The sequence below is a fragment of the Sus scrofa genome, chromosome 2 (assembly GCF_054392235.1).
Source record: "Sus scrofa isolate SSC_HxYL_T2T_F1_AM1 chromosome 2, Sscrofa_HxYL_maternal_Yorkshire_Landrace_v2.0, whole genome shotgun sequence".
Lineage (NCBI taxonomy): Eukaryota > Metazoa > Chordata > Mammalia > Artiodactyla > Suidae > Sus > Sus scrofa.
In genome coordinates, this window is record NC_139384.1 from 10,467,121 (window position 1) to 10,488,348 (window position 21,228).

Consider the following 21,228-nt stretch of genomic DNA (forward strand, 5'->3'; position numbering starts at 1 on the left):
CTCCAAAATTCTCAACAAAATTTTAGCCCGCTGAATCCAAGACCACTTAAAAAAGACCATACAGCACGACTGATGGGACTCATCCCAAGTTCACAAGGATGGTTCAACATATGCAAATCAATCAACAGCCTACACCACATTAACCAAAGAAAAGTCAGAGCCCACATGAGCATCTCAATGGATGCAGAAAAGGCATTTGACACAACCCAACATCCATTCAGGATTAACATTGTTACCAACATGCCTATAGAGGGAACATACCTTAACACAATAAAAGCCATTGATGGGAAACCCACAGTCAATATACTACTCAATGGAGAAAAGCTGAAAGCCTTTCTGCTAAAGTCTGAAACAAGACAAGGACGTCCAGTCTCACCACTTATATGAATGCGTTGAAACGCATTCAACATGGTATTGGAAGTCCTAGCCACAGCAATCAGAAAAACCAAAGAAATAAAAGGTATCCAAATGGGAAGGGAAGAGGTAAAATTGTAACTCTATGCAGATGACATAGTACTATGTACAGAAAACCCTAAAGACGCTACCCAAAAGCTACATGAACTGATGAATGAATTCAGCAAAGTAGCAGGATACAAGCTTAACATTCTGAAATCAGCTGTCCTTCTACATACGAACAATGAAATATTACAAAAAGAATAACAAGAATGTATACCTTTTAGAAATCACACCACAAAGTATGAAATGCCTCAGAATAAACCAGACCAAGGTGGTGAAAGTCTCCTATGCTGAGAACTATAAGACATTAATCAAGTAAATTAAAGAGGATTCAAAGAAATGGGAAGATATCCCATGCTCTTGCACTGGAAGCATTCATGTTATTAAAATGACATCCACTCAAAGCCATCGGCATTGTTCATGAGATCCCTATGAAATTACTGACGACATTTTTCTCACACCTAGTACAAAGGATCCAATGCCCTGTCAGCCATGGGTATAGCCAATAACCACTCCTCTCTAGGTGATCCTGAGAGACATTTCAATATAGCGGGCACCAGGATCTCTGTGAAGTCTCCTCCCCCTTCTGCCCGCTCCTCCCCCCCTCCCCCCAAGACTCTCCTGAACAGTCTCCAGCACATCCCCCACTCTGTTTTCCTTTGCTCTGGTCATTTCTCCTTCCTTGATATCCTTTCAGTTTGAATGCACCAGGCTCTTTTGTGCCTCAGGGCCTTGGCACGTTCTAGTCACCCTTTCTAGAAGGCTTCCATCCCCTTTGGTTAATTTCTCCTCATCCAGGCTGCAGCTTAATTGTCACATTTCAGGGACATCTCCCCACCCCTCCAGACTGGATCAGGCTTCACTCCTGGCCATTCTCCATCAACACTTCCTCATGTCTAGCATGGTACGAAGTGGCTATTCATTCTTTTTCTGACTCCTTTCTTGTATGTCTACCAGGTCTGTAAGAACAAGTCTGATCATCAAGTGCCAAGGACACAGTAGTTCCACACCATGGTTTGTTGAATGAATGAATGAAGACATGAATGAGGGACAAGAGCCCTGTTTTCTGGTGTCTGTGCAATAACGGGTCAACACCCAGAGTGACGGTGGAGATTCTCTGGGGCAGCCTATACTCAGAGTGGTGGGGGACACAGGGTGCCCTGGGAGAGGTTGTCCTCTAGCTCTGCCCCCTGGGCTGGCTCAGACAGTGAGGCCTTCAGGAAGAAATGACTGAGCTTGCCCAGGGGCCTCCAAAGGACGTGGAAGCTCTTGTGTGAGGGGCTCAACCCCTGCCTCTTGTTCTGAGGCCACTCTTGGATCCCAGCTCCCTGGTGGTGTCTGTCATAGCCCCTGTCCCCCTGTGTGCCTGGGATGGGGCTGGGTGGGTCAGGGTCAGGAGGTGTTTCTGTATGATTTGCTTTTTTGGGGGTGGGGGGCAGGGCTTCAACTGCCGCATATTGAACTTCCCAGGATTGGGGGTAAATTAGAGCTGCAGCTGCCAGGCCCTGCTACAAGCACAGCAATGCAGGTTCCAAGCCATGTCTGCAATCTTCACCACAGCTCACAGCAATGCCAGATCCTTGACCCACTGAGCGAGGCCAGGGATCAAACCCATGTCCTAATTGATACTCTTTGGTTTCGTTACTGCAGGGCAGGAGAGCAACTCCATGATGTGCTTTCCAGTCTCAGGAATGCAGCCAACCTCTCTGCACTCCTGGGTAGCTTCTCCCTAAGGAGACCCGTTTTCCCAGTTTGTCCAGGACGTGTCCTGTTTTCCCACTGGCGACCCTGTGCACTAATCACCTGCTTGGGCCTGGGTAGCCGAGGACGGTTGGTCATCGTAGCACCAGCCTGCTCAGGCTCGCGGAAGTCTCCTTGATCCTCCTTTCAGGACACTTTAGGGACCTCAAACCATGGTCCCCGTCTGCCTCCCATTGTGGTAGCTGCAGCGTCCTCGGGTTGCACAAGCATCTCTGGGCCCTGGTCAGGAACCTGGTTAGGATCCTGTGTGGTGTGTGTTTCTGTGTATCTCTGTGTGTCTTGCTGTGTCTGTGTGACTGTATGTGTCTGCCTATGTGTTTCTGTGTATATTTCTATGTGCTTCTTAGTGTTTTTTTTTTTTTCTGTGGAGTGTGTGATTATCTGTCTGTGTGTGACTATGTGTCTGTGTATGCATGTATGTGTGCCTGCCTGTGTCTATGTGTACCTGTGGAGGCATCCCTAGGGGTGGACCTCAGAGAGAGGACCTTACCTGTTCAAGGGTGTCTGCCAGTAGTGTTACTGTGACAGGTGCATCCACTTGAGGTCTCCTGTGAAGAAGCTGTTGTCCACGCCTCCAGTCATCAGCACACTGCCCTTCTTTGTCTTGCTGAGGAGCAGAGGGAGAGGGAGGGCTGAGTGTAGGAGAATAATGGGTGGCTTTTCTCAACTTGGCCACACACCAGGCCACCCATCACAGGCACTGCTATGATCCCATTTTACAGTTGCAGAAATTGAGGCATGGAAGGTAGAGTACCTGACCGGCTAATGAGTGGCCAGAAGAAGTTTGAACCTGCGCATCCTGGCCAGGCTCTGAGCATCCAACCTTCCTAGAGGGCCTGGTCCCTTCCCGCAATCAGCCTGCTGAGAGAGTCCCTCAGGGGACCCCAGCCTGGAGGGCTGTGGCTTCCACTGGGCCAGCCTGTCAATTTTCAGGAAAGCTGAGACCTGAGGTCACTAAGGGCATGGATCAGGCTCACCCAGGGCCAGGTTCCTGGGCCTGTGACCTGTGCCATCCATGGGCCCTCCGTTCAGCAGGGCCCTGTGCCTCTGCCATTTCTGTCTTGAAACTCAAGCTTTTTCCACAAGGGTCCCACATGTTCCTTTCGCACTGGCCCCTGCCAGTGCTCTAGCTGGTCCTGGGCTCCTGGTCAAATGTGAGTGAGGAAGAAAGAGTTCCCCCATCCCTGTCCTTCCTTCCTTATCGAATCCGTCAGCGAATCCCGTTCTCTCCTCCTCCCGCCTGTATCCTGACCCCTCCACTGCTCCTCCTCTTCCCTCCACCTTCCTGGACCAAGAGCTGCTTTTGGCCCCATGAGGATGAATGTGTTACAATAAAACTTTATTTTCAAAAACCTGTGGTGGGGCCAGATATGGCCCTGGGGCCACAGTTGTTTGACCTTGGTCTAGACTATCAGGTAACTTCTGGATCAGGTGGTCTAGACATTTTCATGCAATTGGTGCATGTTATCACTTAAATATAGAGAGGGCTTGTCCCGCTCAGACTTATGTGCTCAAGTAGAAGGCAATGACAGGCTCAGAAATAAGGCTTTGATTCATTAGTTTGTCAAAGATGGGGGTGGTCCCTTGGATGGCGAGGCTGGGATAGCCCAGGCCCTGGATGCCATCAAAGACTGCATGTTCAAGGTCCTCTCTGGGCTCTGACTGGCTCAAGCCAAATGCCTGGCCCTCGCCTTTGAATTTGCCCATCTGTGGAAGAGGGGGGAGTTCCCATGTGAAGGTTTGGGGAGCAGGGCTGGGGCTGGGCTGGGGTGGAGATGTGCAAGGAGATGCCATTAGCTTGCACTGAACAAACGCCCTGCTGGACTCTGGGTTGACCATAGACCAAGTTGGGATGGGGATCTGGTTTCTCTTTTTGTGGGGCTGTGGATAACAACCCACAGCTGCTCCTTTGGAAAATGCTGTCTGCTGTTAGTATACTGGCCTTATGCCCTTGTCCTGGCGGGAGAGTGAGACTCAGGGCAGGACCAAATGGTTCCCACCTGAGGAGAAAATGAGTAGAGGGCAGGGTAGCCTTCTCTTTGGCATCCCTGGGATCTGATGGCAGAAAGGGATGAGTTTGTTGCAATGCATTGTGTATTCTGCATCCAAAATGAAGACAGATACCCATTATACAGTGAAGCTGCAAGGTTCTTATGAAAATGTGTGTATGTGTTTGTGAGAGAGGGGAGAGCGAGGCAAAGAGAGAGAGAGGGAGACAAAGAAAGAGAGACATGTATATACATGACTAAGTACTCTGCGAGGGCCACCAGCCTGAGGATTACAAGCCACTTCATGCTTCTTTCCTGGGTCCAAGTACTCAGGAAAAGAGCATGTTTTTAGCATGCAGTACTGGCTCAAATCTTCTAGTATCACATGCTCCGAAATGGTTGAATTGTCCCTTCGGCCACTAATGGACCTGATTTGGAATACAGACGTCCTGATAAGATCTTAACCTCCATCAATGTCCTTGGGGAGTGGACTTGAAAAATTCTAAGAATACAGAGATTTCAACTGCAATCTCTCCCTTGATGCTTGGCTGCACAACAAAATCAAAGTGCGGGGACTAACGAAGACTTGGGAGACGCATATGACATTGGAGATGAAACACTGCTGATAATGTGACAAAAATAAGTGCTGGGGGCCATACTTGACATTTCACGATCTCAAATGGTTTTGGTGGCCACTTTGTGAGGTGTGCTTTCTGTCCTCTGTTGGAGAGGATATTGCGAGGAGGAAAAGAGGTTGAATGGCAAGGTGAGGACTTTAATGGCTTTAGTTAGGGACCCATGGCACAGATCATGGCACCTGGGATGCCCATCTGCTCAGAAACCAAGGCTAGAGAGAATTACAATGGTACAGTTTTAATATTAGAAGAAATAGGATGCATGAATTCAAAAGATGTTTTATTCATCCAACACATATTAATGGAGGACCCTGTGTGCTGGGGTCCAGGTTAGATGCCAGGAAGTCAAAGTTGAGTGAGACATAGGCAGTCCTTGTCTTCAGGGAGCTGGCAGTCTAGGAGAGTTCTCACAAACGCATGGCCCAGGACACAAAGTCAATGAATGGCCTGGTTGGATGGGCCTCCTTGGCTGGAAAGCTCAGGAAAGAGCATGTTTTTAGCATGCAGTACTGGCCCACTTTCCAGTGGCTGCCATGCTGGAAAGCAGGCTGGTTGGCCACATTTTGCAGAGAAGTCCGAAGTGTGGATATTTATGTAAAACCTCCTGATTTCAAATATTAGCTATTAATATTCTCCCTCTCTCTCTTTTTTTCTAAAGAAACAGAGTGCAATCTCAACCTCAAGCAACTGTCTGCTTGATTCTGCCTGCAGGCTGTGCAGGTTTTTCTTTCTGGCCTGGAGGTGGGAGTCAAGAGGAGACAGAGAGGAGGTTCCATTCACGTTGGTCAAATGAATAAGAGACTGAATGCATTTTTTTTTTTTTAGTGTTTTTACCTTTTCTAGGGCCTCATCCGTGGCATATGGAGGTTACCAGGCTAGGAGTCTAATCGGAGCTGTAGGCCCCGGCCTTCGCCAGGGCCACAGCAATGTCAGATCTGAACCGTGTCTGCGACTGACACCACAGTTCACGGCAATGCTAGATCCTTAATCCACTGAGCGAGGCCAGGGATTGAACCTGCAACCTCATGGTTCCTGGTTGGATTTGAGAGTCACTGAGCCATGATGGGAACTCCTGAATGCATCTTAACCATGTGAATTTTCCTTCCACTTGTCAAGAAAGACCACCAGGGGCATGGAAGCTAAAATGTATAAAAATTTCCACTTACTATGCACTTGTCGTAATTCCCCAAGGGGATCCAAACCTTGAAACTTGTAGTGTGCCCAACAAAACATATAAAGTCAGAAATAAGTTTTAAGTGTCTTCTCAGTCAAAGAAGACCTAAAAATCACCACTCTGAGCTTCTGCTCAGCCTGAGATGAACAGATACACTGGTTTACCTCCTATTGCCGCCAAAGCAAAGATGATGGCATTTTGCTGCTCCTTCAGGGTTCCCTGGACTTGGGTCTTCCTGTATGAGATCTGTCCAGACCTGTCTCTTGGTTAAATAGTGGAGGCTGCCCTGTTCCTCACGATATCTGTCCAGGCTTGCCTCTTGGTGAAATAAAGCGAGGCTGGTGGTCACCGGCTGGGTGACAGAAGATGTGGGGCCATTGTGTCTTCTTCCTCATTTTTGCACATTGATAAAATTTAGGTTTGGTGGTTCAACCCCTGTGAAGAAGACCTGACAGTATCTGGCAAACAACACACATATATGCTCTTTAATTCAGCATTCTCCTTCTAGGGACGGATTCCAAAGATACTCTGGCAAAATGCCACACGTCCTATGTGCAAGCTGTTCACTGCAACTTTACTTTTTTTAAAAAAAAATTAATTATTTTTATTTTTTTAAAAGTTACTTAATGAGTTTTATTACATTTATAGGAGTACAACAATAATCACAACCAAATTTGAAAGCATGTCCATCCCAAACCCTCAGTACCTCCGCCCACACCCCAAACTGTCTCATTTGGAAACCATAAGTTTTTCAAAGTCTGTGAGTCAGTCTCTGTTCTGCAAAGAAGTTCACTGTGTCCTTTTTTTGAGATTTCACATGTAAGTGATAGCATTTGATGTTGGACACTGCAACTTTACTTGTAAAAGCAAAGGATTAGAACTCTACCTGAAGTGACCATCCACAGGGGGGGTATCAATTCAGGGATATAGGGCAGGTGCATAACTGGGTATGATGCAAATGGAACATGGACTGGAATGGGTGAGATCTCCCCGGCATATTGTTTAGGGTTTTTTTTTTTTTTTGTTATTGTTATTAATACAATTGAATTTTTTCTTTTTTCTTTTTTGGTCTTTTTGCCTTTTCTAGGGCCACTCCCGTGGCATATGGAGGTTCCCAGGCTAGGGGCTCAATCAGAACTGTAGCTGCTGGCCTACCCCAGAGCCACAGCAATGGGGGATCCAAGCCGCGTCTGTGACCTACACCACAGCTTGCAGCAATGTCAGATCCTTAACCCACTGAGTAAGGCCAGGGATAGAACCCCCAACCTCATGGTTCCTAGTCGGATTTGTTCGCTACTGAGCCATGACAGGAACTCCCAACTGCATTTTTTCTCTTTTTTAAAAAAATTATTTTTTAAATGGAAGTATATTCATTTACAATGATTTGTTAGTTTTAGGTTTATAGCAAAGTGATTTAGTTGCACATATATGTATATATATATATATTTTTCAGATTCTTTTCCCCTGTAGGCTATTATTAAAATATTGAGTTGGAGCTTCTGTCCTGATTCACAGAGTTAAGAACCAGATATAGTGTCCCCGAGGATGCGGATCTGATCCCTGGCCTGGCTCAGTGGATTAAGGATATGGCATTGCCATAAGCTGCGGCTTAGGTTGCCGATGCAGCTCAGATCTGGCATTGTTGTGGTTGGGGTGCAGGCTGGCAGCTACAGGTCCAATTCGACCCCTAGCCTAGGAACTTCCATATGCTGCGGATGTGGCCATACGAAGAAAAAAAAATTGAGTTCCCTCTGCTATAGAGTAGGTCCTTGTTGATTATCAAATTTTCATATAGTAGGTGTGCAGGCCTTAAAACAGAGGGCCCAGAACAGTGCTTATAGTTCGTTGCTTTTACATACACATATAGAAATATTTTCAAAAAGAAACAGTGGAAGAATAAACCAAAATCGAAAAAAAATTTAATTTTATGGGGGAGAGGAAGGGATGGAAGTGAAATTTTTCTTGCTTTTCATGGCCTTTGCAACCATGTCAATGTGTTACAGAATCAAAAAAAAAATAGATAAACTCATCTGTCAAGACTGCAAACCAACTAAGACAAATGAGCCTAATTTCAACAAGCTGGTGACATAGCCACGCAGAAAAAAGCGTTACCTAAGTGACTTTAAAATGCAGAATTTTGACTCTATATTCAGAGTGAGATATTTTCTAGGACAAAAACAAACAAACAATAACACATCCCTATACTCAAACCAAAACAACAACAACAAAAAAGGCGAAAGAAATCTGAAACTATATTCAACAATCTTAGTGTTGGTGATATTGCTACAGTTCCCCTGAAAGTATCATATTTAGGTTATACGTTAAAGCCTGTAAGTAATTTTGCTAATGTTGTTGTGAAGCAAGCCTTTCGGTGGAAAAGAGAGGAGGTTTAAGTGTAAAATAAAAAAGCTCCGATAAAAGTGCCAGGAAGGCTGAGGGGGTCTAAGGCACCAGACTCAATGATTCTCCTACTAAGTGAAGCAAGTTGGAAAGAGAAAGACAAACACCATGTGATATCACTTATGTGTGGAATCTAAAGTATGGCTAAAGATGATCCTATCTGCAAACCAGAAACAGATCATATACATGGAGAGATTTGTAATTGCTCTGGGGGAGGTGGAGAGGGCATGGGATGGATGGGGCGTTTGGGGTTGGTAGATGCAAATATTCCCTTTAGAATTATTAGCAATGGGGTTCTATTGTACAGCCCAGGGAACTATGTCCATTCTCTTGGGGTAGAACATGATGGAAGAGAGTAGGAGAGAAAAAAATGTATATATCCTTTATATCGCTTAATCTGTGAAGTCAAGGGTGAACAAATTTCTGCAAATTTTTGCAGAGAGAAATGTCACTGCCAAAAATCTTCAGGTGGGAATAAAGAATAATATCAACGGGTCATTTACTGAGTCGAGACCCTCTGCCTACACCCTGTCACCGCCCCCCTGCCACGACAAGGCTGTCATGACTGGTCTGGTTTTGGGGCAGAGATGAGCACAGCTGAAGGATGTGCCTGAGGCCACGCAAGACTGCAGCCTCCCCTCGAACCAAAGGTCAGAGTCTTAGGCTTCGGGAGGTGTCCCACCCGCTTTGGCTGTCCCGTGTCCTGTTTGGCCCCGTCCTGCTGTCTGATGGTGAGGACTGGGCCTCGGGTCACCCCCTGAGCATTTGTTGTAAACACACATATGTCTCTTCAGGACATAAGTTTTTAAAGGGGTTCAACTGCTCGACAGGTCACATCACACACGGGCTCTCTCTGTCCCTGGTGCCCGTTCCTGAGGCAGGTTTTGAGCAGTGACAGAGGGTGGGTTAAATCCGGGGTGGGAACAGAGAGGAGTCAGTCGGAGGAAGATCCCAGAGAAGACAAGTTCCTGGAAGGAAGATTCTAGGAGGAAGTGTCGGGGTGCCCAGGGGAGGGAAGAACTGGGATGGAGAAGTGGGTGACAGCCAGGCCTCAGGACAAAGAAAACCCAAGGGAACACAGCAAATGGGACCTAATTAAACTTAAAAGCTTTTGCACAGCAAAGGAAACTACTGACAAAACAAAAAGACAACCTACTGAATGGGAGAAGACTTTTGGAAATGATATGACTGATGAGGGGTTAATATCCAATACACACATACGTACCTACAGCTCAACATAAAGAAAAAAAGCAAACAACCACAACAGACAAAACCTGATTAAAACATTGGCAGAGGAACTGAGGAGGCATTTTTTTCCAAACAAGAAATGCAGATGGCTAACAGGTGCGTGAAAAGATGCTCAACATCACGAATTATGAGGGAAATGCCAATAAAACCCACAATGAGATAGCACCTCACACCAGTCAGAATGGTCATCATGAGTAAGTCTGCAGAGAGCAAGCGATGGAGAGGGTGTGGAGAAAACGGAGCCCTCCTTCACTGTTGGTGGGAATGTAAATGGGTACAGCTACTACGGAAAACAGTCTGGAGGTCCAAGAAACCAGAGCTAGAGTTGCCACATGTCCATGCCATGTGCCATAACTCCACTGCTGGGTGTGTATCTGAAAAGAGACAAACACTAAATTGAAACGATACACAGACTCCAAATGCCATCGCAGCATTGTTTATGATAGCCAAGACATGGAAGGAGCCTAAAAGTCTGCCAAAAGAGGAATGAGGAAGAAGACATAGTACATATATACAGTGGAATACTACTCAGCCATAAAAAAGAATGAAATAGTGCCATTTGCAGCTACATGGATGGGCTTGGAGGGCAGGATACTAAATGAAAAAATCCAAAGAAAGATAAATTCTCTTGGTATTTGTGTGATACTAATATATGGAATCTAAAACAAACTCATGAGCATAACAAAAAAGACTCACAGATACCGAGAACAGAGTGGTGGTTACCTGTGGGGAGAAGGGAAAGGTGAGGGGCAAGACAGATGTAGGGATGAAGGGGTACAGACTATTAGGTATAAAATAAGCTACAAGGATGTGTAGCCAATATTGAATAAAAACTGTACAGATTATCAAATATACCTTTTAAACATGTGAGTCGCCATGTTGTACACCTGAAACTTATACAATGTTATGTATTAACTACATCTCAATAGATAAAGCAAAAAACCCCACAGCCAGGCCCCGGTGCTCAGAGTCGGAGGAGATGTGGGGAGGTGGAAGAAAAAAGAAAAGAAAAGAAAACCAGGGCCAGATCCACAGCAGTGACGACGCCAAATCCTTAAATGCTAAGATGCCAGGGAACTCCGAGTGAGACTGTCTTAGACCACTTAGATAGGTAGATCATACGTATTCACCTTTGTGTCTGGCTTATCTCACTCAGCAAAATGTGCTCTAGGTTCATCCATGTTGGCAGAAATGGGATGACGGGATCCAGATGGCGGAGGAGGAGGAGGACGTGGTGCTCGCCTTCTCCCACACACACGTCGGAAAGAATTTCCATGTAGAGTGATTTGCACAGAACATCTACTGAAGGCTGGCAGAAGACTTTCAACCTCCAAGGAGGGCAAGAAACCCTCCATGTAACTGGGTAAAACAAAAGGAGACAAAAGAGAGTGAGAGAAAGAAAAGGAAAAAAGAAAAAAAAAAGGAATCAGGATGGGACCAGCCCCCCAGAGAGACAGCTGTGAAGGAGGAGAGGAATCCCCACCCTGGGAGGTCCCCTAACTGATGGGGAGATGAGCTGAGCAGAGGGAGCTCAAAGCCTAGAGAAAAGGGCAGCAGCCGGACTAGGAGGGCAAAGCAGAGAGGGCTGCACAGACCATCGGCACCACCACCCAGGACACCACAGCCTGAGACTCCCATCCCTGGGGTCCCCCCCAGTACCTGACGCAGAGTAAGTGCTCAGCAAATCTGTACTGAGTGAAAAGATGAAGGGAGGGAGACATTCCTTTAGCTGATGTTCGTCTTGCCTTTGTGAAGTAAAGGCCGGAGCTGTGCATTGAATTGAGGTGTGTTTTCCATCTTATTTTTCTTCCCTGTACCTTTTTCCATCTGGGCTCCCCTTGGCCTCTAACCTCTGCTGTCCCCAGCCTGGGGCTCTGCCTGGGGTCTCCGAAGGTGCCAAATGGTGGCAGCCCGAACCAGATGGTTTTTATCTCTGCTCCTGGAGGAAGCTCAGCAAGGCTGAAGGGCTGTTCCCATCGTGGCTCAGTAGTAAGGATTCGGATTAGTAACCATGAGGATGCAGGTTTGATCCCTGGAACCTGGGGCTGCTCACTGGGTTAAGGATCTGGCGTAGCCATGAGCTGTGGCGTAGGCTGCAGTCAAGACTCTGATACTGCGTTGCTGTGGCTGTGACGTAGGCCAGCAGCTGCAGCTTGGATCATACCCCTTGCCTGGGAACTTCCATGTGCACAGGGTCGGCCCTAAACACAATAAAACCAAAGAAACAAACAAAAAGAAAGCCTGAGGGCTTTGTGCACCCTGGTACCCCTTTAAGAGACAGGCAGTAGTCCCTTCAACAGCCTTTGAGGCTGAGGTAAGGGCCACGCTGGGCTCCCGAAATGGTGGGGATGCCTCAGACACGCACACGGGTCTGTTGCTGCAGAAGTGGGTCTAGAAAGGACACGGCTGGTGTGGGTGGCAGAGAGCTGGTGACTAGGGTCAGGGGACAGGGGAACATCCTAGTTATAGGGGCCTCAATCAGAGCCCTTCTGGAGCAGAAGTCCTCTGTCGAAGGTCCTCTGAGAGGGTAAGAATATTTTTTTTGCCAATCTTTTATCATGTCCAGGGGTCAGGGATTGAACCTGAGCCACAGCAGTGATACCAGCCACAACACTGATCCTTAACCTCCAGACACCAGGGAACTCCAAGCACCTATACGTATTACCCCTTTCATCCCTCTGAGAACGTGGCACAGTTTCTGGGGTTTCTTTATCTAGAACATCCTTCTGCCACTTCCTTTGGGGCCACTTCTCCCGGGGTCCAGTCACTTTGTTCTGGAGAAAACTGTCAATCAGATGCTGCCTGGCAAGGCCCTGTGACCAAGTGAAACCAATCGGAGTACCCAGGACCCCCTCTGCGATGGTTGGTCCAGGGTTGGACACGTGACCTCCGGTGGACCAATCAGAGCCCTCCCTGGTACCCCGATCTTTTCTGCACTTGTTTCCCTTCTGGATATAAAACCCTGCGGCAGGCAGCTATGGAGTCCTTCAGTATGTTTAGAAGCCTGAGGGAGGAAAGGTAAGAGAGAGGCCAAGAGAGTCAAAGGTGAGAAGAGGGAAAGAGCAATGGAGAGAAAGAGTGAGCTGATGGCTTCTGATGACTTGGGTCTGGTCACTGAGATCTTTGGATCTGCACGGATTCCTTGATCCCTGATCCTCAGCATCCTTCCGAGAGGTCTGCCCTTCTGTTGGAAATCTCGTGGAGATGGGCTCCTCTCATTTATGGTTCAGACTAGGTCGTGCAGTCCTGCGCGATTACGAGGCACCGCCCAGACCCAAAGAGAGGCGCTGGTTGGTATCAGCACCATTGCAAAGGCAATCCTTTATTCTTTACTGAGAACAGGACTTTTCAGAGCACTGAACGCCGTCAAGCCGCGCTCCCTGGGCGAGAATGCCCTAGGTGTGAGGGAATGTGTGTTTAGGGTGTGGGCCTGGCTGTTTCTTGAAGCAGCTCCAGCATTTACACAGCGGGAGCCAGGCCAATCCTGTTCTGTCCTCGATCAAAAACGGTGAAGTACACCCTTAAGAAGACATCACCCAGGATCCAGAACTCGCTCTCGCTCAAGGTGTCCATGATATCATTAAAGCCGCTGTAGCAGAGGTTATTACTAGCAACCTGGTAGAAGGAAAGACACAGCTGTGAGCCTGAGCCCTCACCTGCCACTGCCCTCCATATCCACGGTGGGCAGCTTCTTGGTTTCATCTCCTGCCTTAGGTGAGAGCTGAGTGGCTCTCTGAGCAGCTGCAGAAGTGGGGTGTCCATCCAAGAACCAGGCGGGCTGTAGCCCCCCTCCCCCTCCCTGCTGTTTCTTTCCTTCTGCCCCAGGCTGGCTGTTCTCTCTGCACAGAAGGCCTTTTCTTGCCCCTTTCCCCACAACCTGTTCTTTAAGGCTGTGCTCAGCGCCTCTTCCCCCCACCCCCACTCGGGTGGCCTTCCTGGACCCCCTCTTTGGCCACTCCATTCTGGGCTGGGTGACTTTCCCCAGTGCTCCCCTGTTTCTAGCACGCGTTAGGCTGGTTCTGCCCCAGGCATCCCTTGGCACAGCCCTGGTTGACCAGAAGCTGCTTGAGGACAGAGGCCCTTAGTGGTCCCCTCTCCTTGTGCCTGGCACTGTGCCTGCCTGGGGTGGAGTCTCCATATTGATTTCAGGATGGTGGTTGTCCTAGTCTTCCCTTTGCTATCAAGAGGTTGGTTTTATGGAATGCGCTGGCCCCCTCCCTGGCCACAGCCATTTGGTGGTGGGTGGTGGGTGGTGGGTGGTGGGGGTGGGAACTGCAGGGGTGCAGCTTGGCCTGTAGAGGGCCCCCTCCTCCTAGCATCAAGCAGTCCACTGGTGCCACACGTTGCAGATTTAACAGCCAGCCCCCAGGGATGGCCTCTCACCTTTAGGACATAGGCTCGAACTGGCACTGGGTAGTCGACATTGTTAATGGTGAAGACGATGTCTGGCAGGACGTTCCTGGCATTACACGGGACCACATACTGTTGGACAAAGAGGGAGAGAGGCTGGCTCACCTGATCCTTCCTATGAAGAGCCCCAGAGTGACCCTGTGACCTGATACTTCACCTCCTCCTGAAAGTGCACAGCACTGATGAAAGAATGGATTTTGGCAACCTCTTTACTTGGGCCAAGGAGCAACGTCGTCCCGGTATCCATGATGGCCTGGCAGCCACTGGGACAACCAATGACCTCCCCTCTCCAGGTGATCCTAAGAGACAGTGGGACAAAGGGGGCACCAGGCTCACTCTGAAGTCTCCTACTGCTGCCACTGCCCCCACCCATGACTGTCTCCAGAACAGTCCTCCAGCTCTTGTCCCCACTCTGTTTTCCTTTGCTCTGGTCATTTCACTTTCTTTAATTTCCTTTCAGTTCCTGTATGCACCAGGCTCATAGGTGCCTCAGGGCCTTGGCATATGCTGGTCATCCTGTCTATAAGGCCTCCATTCTCTTTGGTTGATTTCTCCTCATCATCTGGGTTGCAGCTTCATTGTCACATTTCAGGGAATTCTCCCCCCTTCCCCCTGCCCACCAGCCCCCCTCCCCCCAACCAGATCAGGCTCTTCTCTTGGATATTCTCTGTACACACTTCCTCATGTCTAGCCTGGAGCAAACTGGTAATTCATTCTTTGTGGGACTCATTTCCTGAATGTCCACCTTCCTAGATGCTAGGTCTGTAAGAACAAGGGGTATCCTCAGTGCTGGGCCCACAGCAGATCCACACCATGGGTTTGTTGAATGAATGAATGAATGAAGACATGAATGAGGGACAAGAGTCCTGATTCTGGTGTCTGAGAAATAATGGGTTCAGATCCAGAGTTATGTTGGAGATTCTCTGGGGCAGCAGATGCTCAGAGTAGTGGGCAGGGGCATACATGGTGCCCTGGGAGCGGCTGTCCCCCAGCCCTGCCCCCTGGGCTGGCTCAGGCTCTGGGGCTCCCGGGCAGGCGATGACTGAGCTTGCCCAGTGGCCTCCAAAGGACATGGAAGCTCTTGTGTGAGGGCCTCAACTCCTGCCTCTTGTTCTGAGGCCACTCTTGGGTCCCAGCTCCCTGGTGGTCCCTGTCATAGCCCCTGTCCCCCTATGTGCCTGGGATGGGACTGGGTGAGTCAGGGTCAGGAGGCATCTCTCTGTCTGATGTGCTTTCCAGTCTCAGGAATGCAGCCAACCTCTGTGCACTGCTGGGTAGCTTCTCCCTAAGGAGACCCGTTTTCCCAGTTTGTCCAGGACGTGTCCTGTTTTCCCACTGGCGATCCTGTGCACTAATCACCTGCTTGGGCCTGGGTAGCCGAGGATGGTTGGTCATCGTAGCACCAGCCTGCTCAGGTGAAAATAAACCACTGAGAGGTGTGTGTGTCTGTCTGTATATGTCTGTGTCTATTTGTCTTGGTGTGTCTGTGTGACTGTGTGTGTCTGCCTAGGTGTCTCTGTGTGCCTGTGTGTGTTTCTATGTGTGTCTTTGTACATGATTCTTAGTGTGTCATTGTCTGTGGAGTGTATGTGTGTGTGTATCTGTGTGTGTGTGTTATGGTGTGTCCTTGTGTGCATGTGTGTGAGCCTGACCATGTCTGTGTGCATGTGTGGGGACAACCCTCGGGGTGGCCCGCAGAGGGAGGGGCTTACCTGTCCAAGGTGATCTGCCAGTAGTGGGGTTGCGACAGGGGCACCCACTTGAGGTCTCCTTTGTAGTATTTCTTGTCCACGCCACCAAACATCACCACGCTGCCCTCCTCTTTGTCGCTGAGGAGAGGAGGGAGAGGGAGGGCTGAGTGTAGGAGAATAATGGGTGGCTTTTCTCAACGTGGCCACACACCAGGTATGGTTGAGGGCTGTGCTTATCCACCCATCAGAGGCACTGCTATGATCCCATTTTACAGATGCAGAAATTGAGGCATGGAGGGTTGAGTACCTGATCAGCTAATGAGTGGCCCAGAAAAGGTTTGAACCTCGGCATCCTGGCCAGGCTTGACCACCCACACTTCCTGGAGGGCCTGGTCCCCTCCTGCAATCTGACTGCTGAGAGAGTCCCTCAGGGGACCCCAGACTGGAGGGCTGTGGCTTCCACTGGGCCAGCCTGTCAATTTTCAGGAAAGCCGAGGGCCCTGAGGGTGTGGATGAGGCTCACCCAGGGCCAGGTTCCTGGGCCCGTGACCTGAGCCATCCATGGGCCCCCCGTTCAGCAGGGCCCCGTGCCTCTGCCATCTCTGTCCTGAAACTCAAGCTTTTCCCACAAGGGGTTCCACATGTTCCTTTTGCACTGGCCCCTGCCAGTGCTCTAGCTGGTCCTGGGCTCCTGGTCAAATGTGAGTGAGGAAGAAAGAGTCCCCCATCCCTGTCCTTCCTTCCTTATCGAATCCGTCGGCGAATCCCGTTCTCTCCTCCTCCTGCCTGTATCCTGACCCCTCCACTGTTCCTCCTCTTCCCTCCACCTCTCTGGACCAAGTGCTGCCCTTGGCCCCAGGAACATGGTTGTGTTCCAATAAAAGTGTATTTATAGAAACCACTGGCAGCGCCTGGTGTGGCCCTGTGGTCACATTTGGTTGGCCTCAGTCTTGACTATCAGTGTTTAGAAACTTCTGGATTGCGCAGTCTAGAGATTTTCCTTAAACTTAAACCCTCTTAGAGCTGATGTGGAGACAGGGTTTGTGCAGCTCAGACTTACGTGCTCAGGTAGAAGGCAAAGACAGGCTCAGAAATTTGGCCTTGCTTCTTTAGGTTGTCAAAGACAGCGGTGGTCCCTGGCATGGCGAGGCTGGGATAGGCCAGGCCCAGGATGCCATCGTAGATGGCATGTTCAAAGGTCCTACTGATCTCCACCTTGCTCAGGCCAAATGCCTGGCCCGTGCTTGTGAGTTTGTCGATCTGTGGGAGAAGGGGTGTTTCCACATGAAATTTTGGGAAGCAGGCCTGGGACGTTGCTAGGATGGAGGGGCCATCAGCTTGCAGAGAACTAAGGCCTGCCTGGGCCCTGGCTTGACCGTAGGCCAAGCTGGGATGGGGATCCAGTTCAATTTTTGTGGATTTCATCCCATGGCCGCTCCTTTGGCAAATGCTGTCTACAGTTAGTAGATTGGCCTTATGCCCTTGTCCTGGGGGGAGAGTGAGACTCAGGGCAGGACCAAATGGTTTCCACCTGAGGAGAACATGAGTAGAGAGCAGGGTAGCTTTCTCTTTGGTGTCCCTGAGATCCGATGACAGAAAGGGATGAGTTTGTTGCAATGCATTGTGGATTCTGCATCCACACAGTAAGACAGATGCCCATTATAAAAGGTAACTTCAAAGTTCTTATGAAAATTCTGCCTGAGAAACATGCAGTGTGTGTGTGTGTGTGTGAGAGAGAGAGAGAGAGAGAGAGAGAGAGGGTTAAGAGGAAGAGAAAGATAATACCCAGGCCCTTTTGAGGAGGCTGGCCTTAGTTTTAATTAGATACTCCAAGACCGCCTAGAGTAAGAATGCACTTAGCAGGTTGCTCCCACATCTTTGGCCCCCTGCCTCCCCTGCCTGAGTGCCTGAAGCCCTGGGCTGCCCCCCAGGGTCCCCAGATCAGTTTTATTCTCTCTCCCCAAGGCCCCACAACAGCTTAGTTCTGACTGGCCAGCCCAGCTTCACCGCTTACCAGATGGGTGGGTGACCTTGGCCAAGGCCCTTGTTCTCTGCACCTCAGTTCCCTAATCTGTACAAAGGAGGTAATGACAGTACCTGCTGCAGGGGGGAGGGACTGCAGGATTAAACCATGATCACAGTGGAAGTGCCTGGCACAGTGCCAGGCCTAGTGGGGGAACAGAAATGTGTGTGTTTTACTCCCCCCACCCCAGTGCTGCCAGCAAAGTGGCACCTGAGCAGCAAATCCACCCCCAAACCACTCTCTGGGTTAGTTTTTCTGAGAGTTTGTGTGTCAGCAGGTGCGCTTCCTCCCCAGGGCAGGTGGGCAGCGAGACACACAGGACTTTGAGAAAGGCATGCTCTCCCCAGGGATCTGTGTCTGTCTGGGAAGCAACAGTCCCTCCAGGGCCAGCCCTGCCTGAGCTTGTGGTGTCCACATTACCCGAATGGTGTCTTGGCCAAGAAATCCTAAAATCTTCCCAGAGCCGTATTCCAACTCGATGAATATGCCTGGGAGGTGGAATGTGCTGGAGTGGGAAGGGTTGAAGGACCTGTGTGTAACTGCAGATAGAGGAGATGCGTGTCTGTGAGCTTGCCGAGGTCCGTGAAGGGGGGTCGGGGCAGCACAAGGTGGGTGGGGAGGGCACTCACCACAGGCCTTGCTTTTGCAGTAGATGGAGGGCACCCAGAGGTCAGCTGAGCCGGTGTCAAAGACGACGCTGAACTGCTGCGGGGGTGTGCCGATGCTGATGTTGCCCACATAGACTTTCTATAGGGAGCGGGGAGGGGTGGTCAGGGCAGAACTGACTGCCCTGGTCACCTTGGTTTTGAGAAGTGCCACCAACCTTGAGGTCCCCTGAGCACGGCCCCACCTCACAGCCTGTGCTCAGACCAGTGCCTCATTGGAGCAGCTCTCCAGTGTCCCCCTCAAGGCCAATCCTGAGCACGTCCTTCTCCTTCCTTTGCTCAAACTCAATCCTTGTCCTGTCAACAGCACGCAGTTGGCCCTTTATTGTGATATTCATTTTTTCTTTGTCTTTTTGTCAGGCTGGGATCTGCGTTCTTGAGGAAGAGATAAGACCTTTTCAAAATCAGTAGCCATGGGAGTTCCTGTAGTGGCTGAGTGGTTAATGAACCTGAGTGGTATCCATGAGGGCACAGGTTTGATCCCTGGCCTCACTCAGTGGGTTAAGGATCTGGTGTTGTCATGAGCTACAGTGTGGGTCTTAGACACAGCTCGGATCCCCTTGTCCCTGTGGCTGTCATGTAGGCCAATAGCTATTGCTCCAACTCGACCCTTAGTCTGGGAACCTCCATATGCCACGAGTGTGGCCCTAAAAAGGAAAAAAGTGAAAAAAACATAAATAAGAATAAAATAAAATCAGTAGCCCTAACCATATAGTATTAGATTTCTATAGCATCACCCACTCTAGGAGTTCAATTACAGCTCTGGTTGTATTATTTTTGGGTCTACAGGGGCTGGATGGACTTCCACCATCTGTGGCTTCAAAGTTGCTTTGCAGTTGGCTTTATTGTTTAATTAGACATAATTCACTCTTCATCTGTAACTACTTGGCTCCTTTAGTTCAAAAAGAAGAAACTTGGGAGTTCCAGCTGTGGCTCAGACATGATGAACTGCATTAGTATCTGTGAGGACTGAGTTGGATTCCTGGCCCCGCTCAGTGGGTTGAAGAATGGTATTGCCCTGGGCTGTGGTGTAGTAGCAGACGTGGCTTGAAATGCCTGGCTGTGGTGTAGGCTGGTTGTTGCAGCTCTAATTCAACTTCTAGCTTGGGAACGTCAATGCTTTGGGTGCTGGCCCTAGCCACCAAAAAACCCCAAAAGCTCCACGTGCCAATGACAACTCCCTGGCACAGAAGTGGAGGTTCAGTGCCACCGGGTCATCTCTGGGCCCAGTCACCACAGACCAAGAGTTGATGCTGGGAGTGCCTTCTCCTCTGGGTGTGAGGCGCCAGATCCCCCTGTGGTTCTGCTTCCTGAAGGGGCCCCAGCCCCAACATCCCTCCTGGCCCCTCCTGGGGAACCCCAGGCTTGACCAGAGCACCAGGGGGCGCTGTGGAGCCTTCCTCCCCTTTCACTCACATCCAGGTAGTTCCTCAGTGGATGGGAAGCAAATTTCCGGACATAGGAAGAATTCTTCATCAGGCGGAACTGGATCATGTTGTAAGGATGTTCCCTGAGGAAATTTTTCAGCAAGCCTTTTTCCCTGAGGCTTTCTCGGACAGACTTGACCTTCGTGAGAGGGATCCTTTCACGGTGCATTGGGAAAAGGAAAAAAACAAGAGATAGCCAACAGCTGTCCATGTTGTAGAAGGACTGTCACCCTCCATTGTACCGACGCTGTGTGTTTTCCAAGCATTGTTATGAGGAGTGTCATCCTGCAAAGACCATGGCAAGGGCCTAGGTTTGAATACAGGTTCTTTCCTGTAATGTTGCAAAAGCCATGGGAGCCCTTGGAGCCTCCAGTGGCACCCAGGTTGAATGCAATAGCCCCCGCCCCCTACATAGAATGTTCTGGCTGTTAAGGAAGAGGATGGAAGTCATGTGCCTTATGTGTGGGAAGTCTCCACCATGGTAGCCGATCCCATCGCTATTGTCATCCAAGAGTATCTGCCTCACAGTAGCTCTGGGAGGAGGCAGAAGGGGGATCGTGATCCTCTTTTTAGAGAGAAGGACTTTGAAATGCAGGACAGGGAGTCTGTGACTTGGCTGTGGTCATACTGCTTGTTAGAGGTCGAAAGGCCTAGCAGTAGGCCTCCTGATCTTCCTCCAGGGCTGAAGCCGAAGAAAGGGATGAGAGATGGAGCCAGGAGATGGGGAATAAATTGTGCCAATTAAGAGGCTAGCGAATGAGGAAGAATCAGACTTGAAAGGAAAATGAACAAAACCTCCAAGTGTTCTTCATGGATAGAGTCAGCCAGAGAGTTGAAGAGAAAGAAGAGAGATCCACAGGTGAAGCCCTAGAAACACATCGACACAGAAATGGAGAGAGAGCCGAGAGAAGACCTAGGAGCAAATGCAGGAGAAATGCTTTCCACGGGACCTCAGTGACAGTTGCCTGGGATGTGCACGGAACAATTCCAAGGCGTGCCATTTTTCATGTGGGTTGTGATGGGACTGGTGCCCCCAGAGTTGTGCAATCCCGCAGCCCTTCCCCAAGACCCCTGTGCCCCACGGTGCCCATGGAAAACTGCTTATCAGTCAGTGAGAGCTGAAGTTTAAGATTGTGAGGAATGATGACATTCCCTTCCACACTCAATGGGTGGAGGAATAAGAGGATGCCAGGGCGACAAGAAACCTTCCATAGAGAGAGATGCTGTCAGTTCTAGTCCCCATACTTACATGACTAAGCAGTCTGAAAGGGCCACCAGCCCAAGGATCACAAGCCACTTCATGCTTCTTTCCTGGGTCCAGGTACTCAGGAAAGAGGGAGTTCTGAGCAT

The 21,228-nt window shown here is 49.5% G+C and overlaps 1 protein-coding gene across 1 annotated transcript; it reads right to left on the minus strand.

Moving 5' to 3' along the window:
- Nucleotides 1-7,921: 7,921 nt before the first annotated feature.
- On the minus strand, nucleotides 7,922-21,228 carry LOC110259250 (pregnancy-associated glycoprotein 2-like). Its single transcript, XM_085010999.1, has 9 exons — nucleotides 21,128-21,228; nucleotides 19,868-20,033; nucleotides 18,416-18,533; nucleotides 18,207-18,325; nucleotides 16,824-17,023; nucleotides 15,785-15,901; nucleotides 14,230-14,371; nucleotides 14,046-14,144; nucleotides 7,922-13,277 (listed from the first exon to the last, which is right to left on the minus strand). The coding sequence occupies exons 1-9, from the start codon at nucleotides 21,226-21,228 to the stop codon at nucleotides 13,122-13,124; spliced, it is 1,218 nt and encodes a 405-aa protein (XP_084867125.1). The 3' UTR covers nucleotides 7,922-13,121.